The sequence below is a fragment of the Acomys minous genome (genome assembly GCF_964271855.1).
Source record: "Acomys minous genome assembly, chromosome: 20".
In the NCBI taxonomy this organism is placed as follows: Eukaryota; Metazoa; Chordata; class Mammalia; order Rodentia; family Muridae; genus Acomys; species Acomys minous.
Genome location: NC_140502.1, coordinates 26,128,164 through 26,142,445, shown reverse-complemented (window position 1 = coordinate 26,142,445; position 14,282 = coordinate 26,128,164). Strand labels below are relative to the sequence as shown.

Here is a 14,282-nt window from a genome sequence, read left to right as displayed (position 1 = left end):
CTGGACTAACTTTGTATAGACCAGACTGGCCTCCAACTCACAGCAATCAGCATCTGCCTCCCGAGTGCTGGGATTAAAGGCGTGCACCACCCCGCCCAACTCTGACTGAATTATTTATAGGACTTATAGATACGACGCTTTTTGTTTGAATTTTATGGGCCTCTCTCCTGTAACCCATGGTAACTTTGAACTCCTAACTGTCCAGCCTCCATCTCCCAAACGCTGGGGTTACAGGCATGCCTCGTGAGAAACGGGGTGCCTTTTAGCTATATCCAGGCAGCTGCTGCCTCTGAATAAAGTCCTTTTGACATAAGTATAGCCAGATGAACAGTTTCAAAGAATAACATGAATAAAGGCACTTTATCTAAGCATGAGGCTTTATTTGACTTCCCCGGGTTCTCCCGCTGAAGTCCTTGCAGCCTGGGGTCAGATCGCCATGGCGCCTTTGCACAAGTTGTCCCTCCCGCTCCTGCCATCTTCTTCCCTCGTTCTGGCTTTTCTTGCTTCCTTGACTTGTGTGTTTTGAGAGCGTATCTTATTTTTGTGGATTTCCCCCACCACACCACAACCCACCCCCGTCTTTGCGATTTGAGTCAGGTCACTCACTCCGGATAGGAACACAAGTGATGTGTGTGTCCTTTGCAGGACGTTGCGTCAGGTTGGGTCTTGTTTTTAAGTCTGAGCAGCCTAGAAAAGGACATATAGCCGGGCGTGGTGGTGCACACCTTTAATCCCAGCACTCGGGAGGCAGAGGCAGGCGGATCGCTGTGAGTTCGAGGCCAGCCTGGTCTACAAAGTGAGTCCAGGACAGCCAGGGCTAACACAGAGAAACCATGTCTCAAAAGACCAAAAAAAAAAAAAAAAAAAAAAAAAAGAAAAGGACATATATATTTCAGGATGTCCATTACTTGGGCCTGAACCCACAGTCACTGCCAAAACGTGAATGCATATAACCACTGTCCACGCCTATGTCCATGGCCACTGCCCATACTTTTGTCCATGGCCACTGCCCATACCTATGTCCATGGCCACTGCCCACACCTATGTCCATGGCCACTGCACATACCTGTGTCCACAAAAAAAACCAAAACAAAAATTATTCTTTTACCACGTGTATAAGCAATGTGTGTATATATGCCTGTTACCTTACATGGACTCTAGCCCATTGGGGGAGGGGAATGGGGGAGCTGTGCAATGCTGCTTCGGGCTGATGGGAAACTCCTGTCACAATTCAAAGGCAAAGTCTTCTCCAAGTGTGGTAGGACAGACAGCCACAGCCACCACAGTGGCCATGGGTGCCTATCTCCCTGAGCCTCAAACACAAGGATTTGAGGCAGGTTTGTTTAAGAACAATAGTCAGAATTTAATGTATTTTTCTTTTTGGGGGGAGAAGGGGAATGACAAAGAGTTTCCTGTGTAATGTAGATTTCTAAGGCCTGATAAGGCTGAGTCCTGCTTTCTTCTTCTTCCTTCTTCATTTTCCATTTCAGGACTCAGAACCTTCTGCTTTTCAAATGTTCATTTCAGGGCTGAGGTTGTCATTCAGTGGTAAGCACCTGCCTAGAGTCCCCCAGTGAGGGGCTGGGGTGTGGCTCAGTGGTAGAGCCCCTGCCTAGAATCCCCCAGTGAGGGGCTGAGAGCGTGGCTCAGTGGTAGAGCCCCTGCCTAGAATCCCCCAGTGAGGGGCTGGGGGTGTGGTTCAGTGGTAGAGCCCCTGCCTAGAGTCCCCCAGTGAGGGGCTGGGGTGTGGCTCAGTGGTGGTGCCCCTGCCTAGAATCCCCCAGTGAGGGGCTGGGGTGTGGCTCAGTGGTGGTGCCCCTGCCTAGAATCCCCCAGTGAGGGGCTGGGCGTGGTTCAGTGGTAGAGCCCCTGCCTAGAATCCCCCAATGAGGGCCTGGAGTGTGGCTCAGTGGTAGAGCCCCTGCCTAGAATCCCCCAGTGAGGGGCTGGGGTGTGGCTCAGTGCTTAGTATATGCAATTCCCTACAGTCCATCCTCACTAACACAGTAATACACACACACACACACACACACACACACGCACACGCACACGCACACGCACACGCACACGCACGCACATGCACATGCACACCAGCAGGGTGCTAGAGAGATGGCTCAATGGTTAAGAGCACAATCTGGCCTTACAGAGGGCTCAAGTTCAGTTCTCAGCACCCATATCAGGCAGCTGACAACCACCTGTGACTCCAACTCCCGTGGAGGACGCAATATTCTCCTCTGGCCTCTGTGGGCACCTCCCACACACATGTGGGGTGTGTATGCGTGTCTGTCCTCCACACCCCTCACCTCCACGATGCTCTGCCCCAGGCTGTGGGGCCAAAGAAGAAAACTTTCTGTGTGCTGTTTCTGTCACAGCAGAGCAAAGATAACATTCCAGGCCTCTCCACTTAAATGCTTAATTCCCCACCAGAGCCCTGAGCCGTTACCATTTGATGACCGTCTGTCACGTGCACACATTCAAATAAACAAATAAGTAAAAACATAAATCTTCTTTTCTAATTAACAAAATGATCATTTCAAGACCATTCTTGGCCCAGGGTGGATCAGCTTCTGTACCAGTGCCCCGAATTTATATTCTGTCTGGCTGACTATCTCATTCCCTCTTTTCCTCTCTTCTCCCTCCCTCCCTCTTTCTTCACCCCCCCCCTTTCTCCTTCCCCAATTCCAGTTGTTAAAATTGAATCTGACATCCGACCCCGCCCTGTGGGTTGAATATTTGGTCCCTAGATGCTGGCACTATTTGAAGGGGTTCTAGAAACTTCAGGAGGCCTAGCTAGAAGAGGTGGGTGATTTGTGCCATTGCTTCTATCATGAAGTCAGAAACCTCCTCATCCTAAACACCTCCACCCCCCCTTCACCATGTTCCGCCCGGACCTCGGGGAGGAATGGCCCAAGGACTGGATCTCCTAAGCCATGAGTGAAAAGGGACCCTTTCAGTAGGTTGTTTCTGTCACCTGTCTGCCCACCCAACGCAAAAGTAACATTCCAGGCCTCGCCACTTAAACCTGTGTTCCACTAGAGCCCTGAGCTGTTGCCGTTTGATGCTAATCCCTTCCCACTCCCGTGAGGGCAGGTTCCTGAGTCCCTCATGTGCACTGTGTGTCCTCCATCGCTCCCAGGCCTGGCCCCAGGGAATGTTTGCTGACTGTGTGGACCTGGTTGTGACCTTGACTTTAAGTATGTGTTTGAGACTTTTTGATAAGATAGTGGGCCCAGCAGTGCCCTTGGCTTTGCCGGTGCCCCCCACCTACCCTCCCCATCACCTACAGGAGGTACAGGAGGTCAAAGCAGACACTGGGCAGGCAAAGACGTTACATGTTCACTCTTTTTCAGTCCTTTCTCAGACACAGGTGACAGGTGAAAGAACAGAAGGCAAGGTAACACACACAAACACACACACACACACACACGCACGCACGCGCACACACACACACCCTGTAAGCTTGCTAATTGGGCAGCCAATCCTCCTCTGTCCTGTCCCTCTCCCACCATAGACCGGATCGGAAAGGCCCTGGGAGAGCCCTCCACCTCCTCAGAGAATGGCAGAGCTGTCCTCTTACAGTATTTTGTATCTGTTTCGGCCTACAAAGCAAATAACTGACACAGGGAGACTGAAACGTACTTTAAAGCTGCCAGCACGTTGCCAGGCAGAGTCTAAACTAATTCTAATCTACTCGTAAACTAAACAAACTACGCTAAACCTTAAAACATACATATATTCCAAACACTTGCCACCATGACCCCTGGGCCGGTCTGCGTCAAGTTCCCACTGTCCTCCTCCATCAAAAAAAAAAAAAAAAAAACCCTTTTGGGGCTGGGGCGGTGGTGGCGCACACCTTTAATACCAGCACTCGGGAGGCAAAGGCAGGTGGATTGCTGTGAGTTCGAGGCCAGCCTGGTCTACAAAGTGAGTCCAGGACAGCCAGGGATACACAGAGAAACCCTGCCTCAAAAAAACCCAAATCAATCAATAAAACTTTTTGGGTCATAATGGTAGAGGTGGAATCTCCAACAGCCTAGTAGATGGGGAAGTGCAGAGCCGGAAGGCGGGTGGCGGGGCATTGGCATTCGTAAGTGCATGTGACTAGGGGTTGAAGAGCTCTGATATGGAGCCACAGGTGCGCAAGGGGAGTGGTCCTTTCTGGTCGGCAGAAAGCCATTTCCCAGGTGTCTGAGGAATGCCACCAGCAATCCTCCTACAGTCATCGACCTAAAGCACGCGACACAACAGCGTTATCCTAAAGTGCGAGTTTCCTGCCGACGCTCCAGAGGGTAAGCACGCTGGGCTGCTCTTCCAGAGGACCCAGGTTCGTTCCCAGTATCCCACCTGGCGGCCCACAACTATCTGGAACTCCCTAGTCGCAGGGGGATCCACCAAACTCCTCCATGGGCACCAGGCACATACATCACGTACATATACACAGGCAAAACACACTCATAAACTCAAAATAAATAAGTCTTTATGCACATTTTATTATTTATTTATTTATTACTCGATGAGAGTGTAGCTTAGTTGTTGGAGAAGTTGTGTAGCACGCATGAAGCCCTGGTCTCAGTTCCCGGCACCACACACCCAGGTAACGGTGGCACTCACTTTTACTTCCAGCACTCAGGAACTGGAGGTAGGAGGATCAAAGGTTCAAATCCATCCTCAGCAATATAGAAAGGTACAGGCTATAATAGACCTTGTCTTAAATTTACATACACACACACACACATATACACACCTTAAGAGTTCTTTTACAGCCAAAGTAACTCAAGAATTATAAAAAGATTTATTTCAGGGTTTTTGTTTTGTTTTGTTTTTGGTTTGTCTTGGTTTGGTGTTAGTTTTTCGAGAAAGGGTCTCTCTGTGTAGCGTTGGCTGTCCTGGACTCACTTTGTAGACCAGGCTGGCCTCGAACTCACAGCAATCCACCTGCCTCTGCCTCCCAAGTGCTGGGATTAAAGGCGAGCGCCACCACTGTCCTGGCTCCCCCACCACCACCACTTCCGGCTCCTTCTGTGCCATGCTTCCTCCCTGGGGAGCCATAAGGCTAAAACAAGCCTTTTATTCCTTTGGTTACTTCTGGAGTTTACTGCAGCAGTAAAGATGCCACAACAGCCACCATCCCTGTCTTCCCTTTACAGTAATCAGTAAAGAGACAGATCACCTGCCAGGCGTGGTGGCGCACATCTTTAATCCCAGCACTCGGGAGGCAGAGGCAGGAGGATCGCTGTGAGTTCGAGGCCAGCCTGGTCTACAAAGCGAGTCTAGGACAGCCAGGGCTACACAGAGAAACCCTGTCTCAAAAAAATTAATTAATTAAAAAACCAGGGAGAGAGAGAGAGAGACCACACCCACACCCACTGAGTCAGCGCTGCACCGACATTGTTGTCAATAGGTGTTCACTCTCCGAAGGAGGGTCCCACAGCACCTGCAAAGTGGACTCAACAGTACCATGAGGACAGGTGCCTGGGCACCCACACAGACAGCAGGTGAATGGAAAAGCAGGAACCTCCTCAAAAATCTTTACTTGCTCTTAACATTTGCCGATTAGCCCGGAGGGCTCCCTCAAGGGCAGGCGGTTGCTGACGTCCAAGGTCAGAGGCTCCAAGAACAGACGGAGCTCCCCTCGGCGGGGTGGGCTTTCAGGACGAAGCCACAAACTCTGTTTCCAGGATTAATGTAACGGAACAGGCCACTACGACGCAACCCACGAGGATGCTGCAGACGCTGAATCCCAGGGCCAGCCTGGAGTTCCTCTGTGCTCTCCTCCAGTCCCCATCATAGTTGGCTTCCCGGGTCTGTGGAGGCAAGATGGGTCTCAAAAGGAAAAGGGGAAATGGGCGGGGCATCCGGGGAGGGACATCCGGGGAGAATGCAATATCAGGACCGGCGGAGTGAGGAATAAAGAGTGGGGGGTGGGGGTGGGGGGCAGGGGGAGGGGGGAGGGGGGCTCAGTCCCCAAAGGAAGAGGAAGTAACCAGGAGGGGCACGGGATGAGAGAGTGGAGCTAAGCGGGACCCAGGAGGGTGAACAGGGAGGGGGCCACCCCAGTGGGACTCGAAGAGGTCCCTGAGGGACAAGACCGGGAGCTGGGAGCTGGACTGCGCCCACCTGGAGAGAGAACAGCAGGGCTGGGAAGGCCAGCACCACGCAGAAGCAGAAGGATGCCATGGACAGAAACAGATAGTCCTTCGCCGGCTCAGGCCAGGCGATCGGCATGACGGGCTCTGACCCAGGTAATCTCTGATGGCCCTGGGATTCCACGTCCTTCATCTTGGTCCCAGAGACCGTGGGTCCTGGCCTGAGGAGGAGATCCTGGGTCAGTAAAAGCTTGTACGCCGGAGGGTAAAGGGATCGGGAAGGGAGCACGCTGAGCTCCCAAGGAAAAGAGGGGCCAGAGCCTTGGTGGTGTAAGGCCTTATCATCCGAGGAGCTCAGGAGGTGGCTGGGAGTTCAAGACCCACCTGGACTACAAAACGTGTTGAAGGCTAGCCTGAGCAACTTCGTGAGAAGACCCTGCCAAATAAATAAATAAATAAATAAAATAAAAATAAATAAAAAGAGGCTGAAATTTTAGCTCAGTGGTAAAACATGGCTACAATAGGTCCCATGAGGAGCTGCAGGTGTGGTTCTGCAGTAGCAGGGAGGGGGTGGGGTGGGGTGCATGATCCAAGCAGCATTTAGAACTCTTGCCTAAAAATCCACCAGTAAAGGGGCTGGAGGCATGGCTCCGCGGTAGAGCCTTGTGGGCATCTGGGTTCAATCCCTACTGTATCAAGAAGGAGAAAAATAAATAATCCGCCAAGCCAAATGAACCACAGCACACCTCCATGTTGCTCTGGAATACCCCTGCTGGCCCCATATCCCATCCCCTCCCCTGTGCATCCTGGACCCCTTCCCTGTCTCTCAATTATTTTTCCTTCTCTTAAATCCTGCTTTCGCGCACGCAAAACACAGACACACACACCCTTTCCTCCCTCATTGACCATAACTCATCACACACCGGAGGTCTGTAGGTCTTTGCTCCCTCTCTTCCTGAGAGAGCCTTGCCAGTCTGACTCACTGGGCGTGGCCTCTCTAGCGCCCCACCGCTTCATTATGATTGGCCACTCTCTAGTGGGTGTGTCCACAGTGCTTAAGCCTGATTGGTTCAGTGTCTTTAAACGGGCGTGGAAAAGGCCACACCTTTTTTCTTCCCGCTCTTGTGGTTGATGCATTTAGTCAGGAGCCTTAATTAGTTATTGGCCCTTTTGGGGGGTCCCCCCATCCCCCCGATTTGAACTAACTACCTCAGTGTCCAGTGTGTGGGTCGCACTCCCAGCCTGAACGTGAACAATTAGAGCAACGTGCCCATCACATCACGGTACCATCCTGAGACTTAACGCCCAGGCTGCACCTTCAGGACTGCACAGTGACTCAGGCCAACAAGACCCTGGCTTTCCTAGAGTTACCGGTTCACGGCATAGAGAAAAAAAAAAGGGGGGGGGGCAGGGAAGGCGGGATCAAATAAATAAAATCGGCTGTGAGCCAAATGTGTTGTGGTTTGAATTTAACGTGCCCCCTCCCCGCAGCTCACAATCTGAACACTTGGTCCCTGGGTTTGTGGCACTTTGTGAAAGCCGTGGGATCTGGCAAGGGAAGTAAGTCTGGGCGGGGGGGGGGGGGGCCCTTGAAAGTTGTTTCCCACTCGGGAGGCAGAGGCAGGCCGATCGCTGTGAGTTCGAGGTCAGCCTGGTCTACATGGTGAGTCTAGGACAGCCAAGGATGCACAGAGAAACCCTGTCTCACTGTGAGTTCGAGGCCAGCCTGGTCTACATGGTGAGTCTAGGACAGCCAAGGATGCACAGAGAAACCCTGTCTCACTGTGAGTTCGAGGCCAGCCTGGTCTACATGGTGAGTCTAGGACAGCCAAGGCTACACAGAGAAACCCTGTCTCACTGTGAGTTCGAGGCCAGCCTGGTCCACATGGTGAGTCTAGGACAGCCAAGGCTACACAGAGAAACCCTGTCTCACTGTGAGTTCGAGGCCAGCCTGGTCCACATGGTGAGTCTAGGACAGCCAAGGATACACAGAGAAACCCTGTCTCACTGTGAGTTCGAGGCCAGCCTGGTCGACAAAGAGAGTCCAGGACAGCAAAGGCTACACAGAGAGAACCTGTCTGGAAAAAAAAAAAGTTGTTTCCCAGCTACCGGTTACAATCGTAGCTAAAGACTGCGGGGATGGCAAACGGAAGGGCCTTAGTTACAGTTGTAGGTTCCGTTTCCTGTCAGTGGCCATGTGGATGGCACCTGGTGTTGGTCCTGCAGTCACTAATTCACCAGTTTTCTCCCAACTAAAGGGTGCCCTCCGGGAGGTGAGCCAGGTCTCTAGAGCTTTGGGAGGTAAAGGGGAGCTCACAGGTCTGAGGCTTGGAAGGTTCTTCAGAGCCTCCCTGCCCCCACCCCACCCCCACACTCCCCAGCAATTAAAAAAGCAAAACAGCTGGAGGAGGAGGAAGTAAGCACCAGCACTTATTCAACCAACCAGGGGCGGGTGGGAGGAGTCTCAGGAACACTGAGGCTGAGACAAGTTTATTGAGTGCAATCAGACCTTTTTTTGGGGGGGGGAAGGGTTCGAGACAGGGTCTCTCTGTGTAGCCCTGGCTGTCCTGGACTCACTTTGTAGACCAGGCTGGCCTCGAACTCACAACGATCCGCTTGCCTCTGCCTCCCGAGTGCTGGGATTACAGGCGTGCGCCTCCACAGAACGGCTCTGGGGGATTAAAGCCATTGAGCTATAGCTGCTCCTGAGTGGCATTCCAGGCCGTACACACAGCCCAGGGAGTGTGACTGCAATCCTGACTCTTCGGCGGTGGTGGCGGGGGTGGGGGTGGGGGGGTTGGGGGATCAGGAGAGCAGTCATCCTCCTGTATGTCAGCTATGTCATGAATTCCAGGCCAGCCTGGGCTGTATGAAATCCTTTCTCAAATGCTGGGGTTGTAGGTGACCATGCCTCACCAGGTTCTTTTGGTTTGTTTGGGGGGTTTTGTTTGTTTGTTTGGTTGGTTGGTTTTTTGAGACAGGGTCTCTCTGTGTAGCCTTGGCTGTCCAGGACTCGTTTTGTAGACCAGGCTGGCCTCAAACTCACAGCGATCCGCCTGCCTCTGCCTCCCCAGGCTGGGATTATGGGCATGTACCACTGAGCCGGGTTTTCTTTCTTTCTTTCTTTCTTTCTTTCTTTCTTTTTAATTTTTTATTTAACTTTGATTTGTGTGCACTGGTGTGAAGGTGTCAGATCTTGGAGTTACAGGCAGTTGTGAGCTGCCATATGGGTGCTGGGAATTGAACCTGCGTCCTTTCGAGGAGCAGGCAGTGCTCTTAACCACTGTGCCATCTCTCCAGCCCCCTATTTCTTTATTTTTAATTGGCAAGATTTTACTATTCAGACCCGGCAGGCCGTCTTGAACTCCTGTGCAGACCAGGCTGCCTCCAACTGACCCTCCTTTTTATTTATTCTGAGACAGAGTCTCACTATGTTGTCCTGGAGCTTGCCGCGTAGACCAGGTTGGCCTTGAAATTTTACCTGCCTCCAGTCCCCCAAGGGATAGGATTAAAGACGCGCGCCGCACAATGCCTGACTAAATCTAGCTTTCTTACAGGATTTACCTACCTGCTTTTCGGAGGCCTTCTGTGCCCCTGTCCCCAAGAGCTAGACTTTCCCCACAAGACATCCCTGGGAGGAGGGTACAGCGCGAGGACCATGTTCGCACACCTGAAGTGCCCAAAAAGCAGCGGGGCCACGCCCACCTCCTGAGGACAGCCAATCAGGACAGGAAATGCTCTCCCCCCTCCCGCCCCCTCCATTGTGCCTTCGACGGCACAAGCTCTTAAGATTCTAGGTCGAGCCCAGGGCGGCCCTGCGGGCCCGCGTCCCTGCGTGAGAAAGCCATGGATGCTCCTGGAGCTCCCGCGGCTCCCAAAGGGAGGACACCGCTAGGCCGCCCGCAGACCACGGAAGAGCTGGCATTTTACGCTAAGAACCACTGGGTCCTGACGGTCCTCGCGCTCATTCTTTTCCTGCCCCTAGGATTGGGGGGCTTGTACTTCAGCCGCCAGGTAAAACTATTACCCCCCCCTTCCGCATCCCCCCAGATACCGCATCCTTGTCCTCCTGTCCCCTCGGCCTGGGGTGGGGCTCCCTCCCCGCCCCCTCCCCCCCCCCACAGTGGCTATGGGGCTCCAACCCTCCTCTTCCTCCCTTCCAGAGAGCTTTTGACTTCAGAAACCCTTACCCATACTCCCTGCCCTTTCAGACCGACGAGGACAACAAATGCAGCAACTGGGAAGACGCCTACCGTAACTCCACTCGAACCATTTGGTTTGATGTATTAGCCATAATCGTGGGTTTCGGTCTCATTTACACATACATCCTAGTTTTATGAAGGCTAAGAAGAGCCCAGCCATCCACGGGGCTGCGCTCCCGACAGACACGCCCACCAAGAGGAAACTCAGAGCTTCAGACATCCTCCCTCACCTCCCTCACCCCCCCCACCCCCGCCAGAGCCAAGAAACCTACCAACCTAATAAATGAACATGGGGCAACCCGCCATTCCAAGGAACCACCTGCCCCCCACCCCCGAGCCGCTGTCTCTGCTCGGCAGGCCACAGCTGTCCCCACACACCTTCTGAAGGCCCCACGCCACAAGCCCTAAATCTGCATAAGCCACCAAGCTACTCTTTCATGACAAAAATAAAAATTAAATTAAATTAAAAAAATAAAAGCATTTTTAAAAATCATATTTCTTAGCCGGGCGTGGTGGCGCACGCCTTTAATCCCAGCACTCGGGAGGCAGAGGCGGGCGGATTGCTGTGAGTTCGAGGCCAGCCTGGTCTACAAAGTGAGTCCAGGACGGCCAAGGCTGCACAGAGAAACCTTGTCTCGAAAAAAACCAAAAAAAAAAAAAAAAATCATATTTCTTAGCCCAGTAAAATTGAAGGGAATATTCAGCCATCTTGTACAAGTCTGCACCTTTAAATCTCTGTCTTTCCCAAAGCTTGCCTTTCACCAGAAACTAGCTGACCTTGTTGTGAGTCAGCAGTCAGCCTAAAGCTAGATGCCCTGTGTGGCAGGACACTGTGACCCTGCCTGGAATTCCCTGTTTTGAGAAAGGCCTGCAGCTGCGTTGCTACAGCAATATGCTCCCCTGCCTTCTGACTTATAAAAGCTGCTGCCTGACTAATAAAGTTTGAGAGTTTGATCAATCAGAATTGCTCTCCTTCTTTGTGTCTTGCATTTTCTTTTTTTTTTTTTTTTTTTTTTTTGGTTTTTTGAGACAGGGTTTCTCTGTGTATCCCTGGCTGTCCTGGACTCACTTTGTAGACCAGGCTGGCCTTGAACTCACAGTGATCCGCCTGCCTCTGCCTCCCGAGTGCTAGGATTAAAGGCGTGCACCACCACGCCCGGCTATGTCTTGCATTTTCAACAGGTGACCTTCCTCCTGAGTTTTAGTCGAACCCCCGCAGGCCGGGGCAAGGGACCCTGTCTCAAAAAAAAAAAAAAAAAAAAAAAGAGGAGGAAAAAAACAGAGACTTCAACCACAGGGATTAATTCCTTCTCTGTAATCCCAAAACTCAGAAGGTGGGAATGGAACAACGGAGATTTCAAGGCCAGCCTGGGCTGTATAAACAAGACCTTGTCTCAACAAGATAACAAAAGCCACCAACAAGAGCACAGGGACCTCTTCCATAGTTTCAGGTGGCAGCACAAGCTTGTAAGAGAAGGGGAACATTTCAGAGAACAACAAAAATTTTTTTTCTTCTGAGACAGGGTCTCTCTGTGTAGCCTTGACTGTCCTGGACTTCCTTTGTAGACCAGGCTGGCCTCAAACTCACAGCGATCCTCCTGCCTCTGCCTCCCGAGTGCTGGGATTAAAGGCATGCGCCACCACGCCGGGCTGAATATAACTGTTTAAAGCACTCCCTGCTTTTGAAGAAGACCAGAGTTCAGTTCCCGGCACCCACGTCACGTGGCTCAGAACCTCCTGTTCCCGGCACCCACGTCACGTGGCTCAGAACCTCCTGTAACTCCAACTGCAAGCAGATCCAACAGATTCTTCTGCCTCTCCACGGACACCACACACACAGTTGGCATCCACACAGATACATATTCACACACACAAAACATATTTTATACAATCACATAAACATACAATAACATATATTATGCATAACTATATATTTTATATGTAATGCATATATAATTTTAGGCCAGGCATGGTGGGGAATGCTTTTAGCCCCACCACTGGGGAGGCAGAGGCAGGTGGATGTCTTCAGTTCCAGGCCAGCCTGGTCTACAGAGAGAGCTCCAGGGCGCCGGGGGCCACACATCTTTGTACTAAGAATGAAGCACACACACCAAAAAAAAAAAAAAAAAAAAAAAAAAAAAAAAAAAAATGTGGGAAGCTGTACTAGGTAGGTAACACAGCTTGAGTCAGTTGAGATTTGACCAGCAGGTGAGCAACACTGCCACCTGTTGGTACCTTGCTGCAATGTCTTTTTTTTTTTTTTTTTTTTTAACCTTGTGTGTTAGGGGGGTTCTGTGCGTGTGTCTCTGTGCAAAGCTAGGGTACGGGCCTGCCTGTGAGTGTTTAAAGGTAAGAGGGCATCATTAGATACCCACCTCTATCGTTCACCACCTTAGTTTTTTGAGACAAGGTCCCTTGCTGAACCTGCTGCTTGTCGTTTGGACAGGACTGACCCATCGAGCTCCTAGTACCCACTTTGCTCCTCTCCTGGTGCTAAGATTACAGACAGGCCACAAACTCTGGGGTTTTTTTGTCTTTGTTTTTGTTTTTACATGGGCCTGGGAATACGAACTTACGCTAGTGCAGCAAGGGGATTCAAGATCAGCCTCAGCTACAAAGCTGGTGGGAGCCCAGCCTGGGCTACCCAAGACTTTCTCAAACAAAGGCTTAGAGAGATGGCTCAGTAGTGTTCCCAGCACCCACAAAAAAAGCTGAGTCTTGGGGGCACAATGCCTGAAGCTTCAGCATTGTAGGGTCAGAGACAAACACACATCTATACCATAAGTATAAAAATATTCTTTAGCCAATGGTGGGGGCACACACCTTTAATCCCAGCACTCGGGAGGCAGAGGCAGGTGGATCACTGTGAGTTCGAGGCCAGCCTGGTCTACAAAGCGAGTCCAGGACAGCCAGGGCTACACAGAGAGACCCTGTCTCAAAGAACTAAAGAGAGAGATGGAGGGGGGGGGGCTGCTATCTTCCTCTGGTCATGTACACATATGAGAGTCCTCAACAACACACACCAGAATTGTAACACACACACATTTTCATGTGCATTAAAAGATAATTGGAAATTTAAAATAGAGAAATGTGGAAGGAATGTGACCTTGCCTTAGACAAGCGAGGGGCGCACGAGGGAAAAGCTGGAGGCTCAGGCCACGGGTAGTGTGGCTCCTTCTGTTGGGAAGAGGATCTGCTAGATTCCTGGAGAATTACGCCAAGGGAGTCGTCCCGTGGAACTCACACCCAGAAGGTTTCACTCTTTCCCTCCTGTTTAGGAGAGTCGGGTTGTACAGAAGATTAAACCGTTGTTTAATAAATCCATAATATTATTTGTTAAGGAACCAGAGCCAACAAAGACTTCATCCTGGACAGTGAATGAGAACAGAAAATAGAGCGGTGACCTAGCCACATGTATTGAACAAAAGGTCTCTGTAGACTGCCTTCCCCCCCCACCCCCCAGGATCCAGACTTTCTCTCTGCTCTGGGCCTCGCACTCACTCCCACAGCACATCAGATCTGTGCTGGACCTGCTGGGCTCTCCAGAACTCACACTTCCCAAGGCATCCTATGGACCGCTCTTTAACCCAAAATGACGCAACCCCACTGCTTGTTCCTTTTTTTTCTTTTTCTTCTCTTTTTTTTTCTTTTTTTCCTTTCTTTTTGGTTTTTTGAGACAAGGTTTCTCTGTGTAGCCCTGGCTGACCTAGATTCACTCTGTAGACCAGGCTGGCCTCGAACTCACTGCGATCCCCCTGCCTCTGCCTCCTGAGTGCTGGGATTAAAGGCGTGTAGCAAATCCCATTTTTTAAAGAAAAAAAAACCCAACGAAGCCTTTAGGACTGTTTGCCTTTTACAGTGAGTGAAAGAATAAAGCTTCTCATCTTCACTCACTGACAGCCGCATCCCAGCTCCAGGAGCCGCTGGAAGAAGCCCGCGGGGCCGCCAAGCCCTGCAGTTGGTTTAGCAGCCGGTGACGCCATGCGTCGCGCTG

The 14,282-nt window shown here is 51.3% G+C and overlaps 1 protein-coding gene and 1 long non-coding RNA gene across 5 annotated transcripts; one reads left to right on the top strand and one right to left on the bottom strand.

Moving 5' to 3' along the window:
• Window positions 1-5,232: 5,232 nt before the first annotated feature.
• On the bottom strand, window positions 5,233-14,245 carry LOC311591044 (transmembrane protein PMIS2-like). Of its 4 annotated transcripts, XM_084770413.1 has the most exons (5): window positions 9,655-9,758; window positions 7,296-7,447; window positions 6,471-6,522; window positions 6,118-6,302; window positions 5,234-5,804 (listed from the first exon to the last, which is right to left on the bottom strand). In XM_084770413.1, the coding sequence occupies exons 4-5, from the start codon at window positions 6,277-6,279 to the stop codon at window positions 5,649-5,651; spliced, it is 318 nt and encodes a 105-aa protein (XP_084626539.1). In that variant the 5' UTR covers window positions 6,280-6,302; window positions 6,471-6,522; window positions 7,296-7,447; window positions 9,655-9,758; the 3' UTR covers window positions 5,234-5,648. The 4 variants fall into 4 exon arrangements, with proteins under 4 accessions (XP_084626536.1, XP_084626539.1, XP_084626538.1 ...); XM_084770410.1 differs by lacking the exons at window positions 7,296-7,447; window positions 9,655-9,758 and adding an exon at window positions 14,183-14,245 and having other exon boundaries at window positions 5,233-5,804; XM_084770412.1 differs by lacking the exons at window positions 7,296-7,447; window positions 9,655-9,758 and adding an exon at window positions 7,010-7,069.
• On the top strand, window positions 9,869-11,246 carry LOC311591561. The gene is made up of 2 exons (XR_014777138.1): window positions 9,869-10,100; window positions 10,298-11,246. It is a non-coding gene; the product is annotated as an uncharacterized lncRNA (long non-coding RNA).
• Window positions 14,246-14,282: the final 37 nt, after the last annotated feature.

Excerpts from the sequence above, each read along its gene's own strand:
- LOC311591044 (XM_084770410.1), bottom strand. Across the intron at positions 6,303-6,470 it reads CAACACGTTTTGTAGTCCAG|GACCCACGGTCTCTGGGACC; the intron begins GTGGGTCTTGAA and ends TCCTCAGGCCAG. Across the intron at positions 5,805-6,117 it reads CCCTGCTGTTCTCTCTCCAG|ACCCGGGAAGCCAACTATGA; the intron begins GTGGGCGCAGTC and ends TTGCCTCCACAG.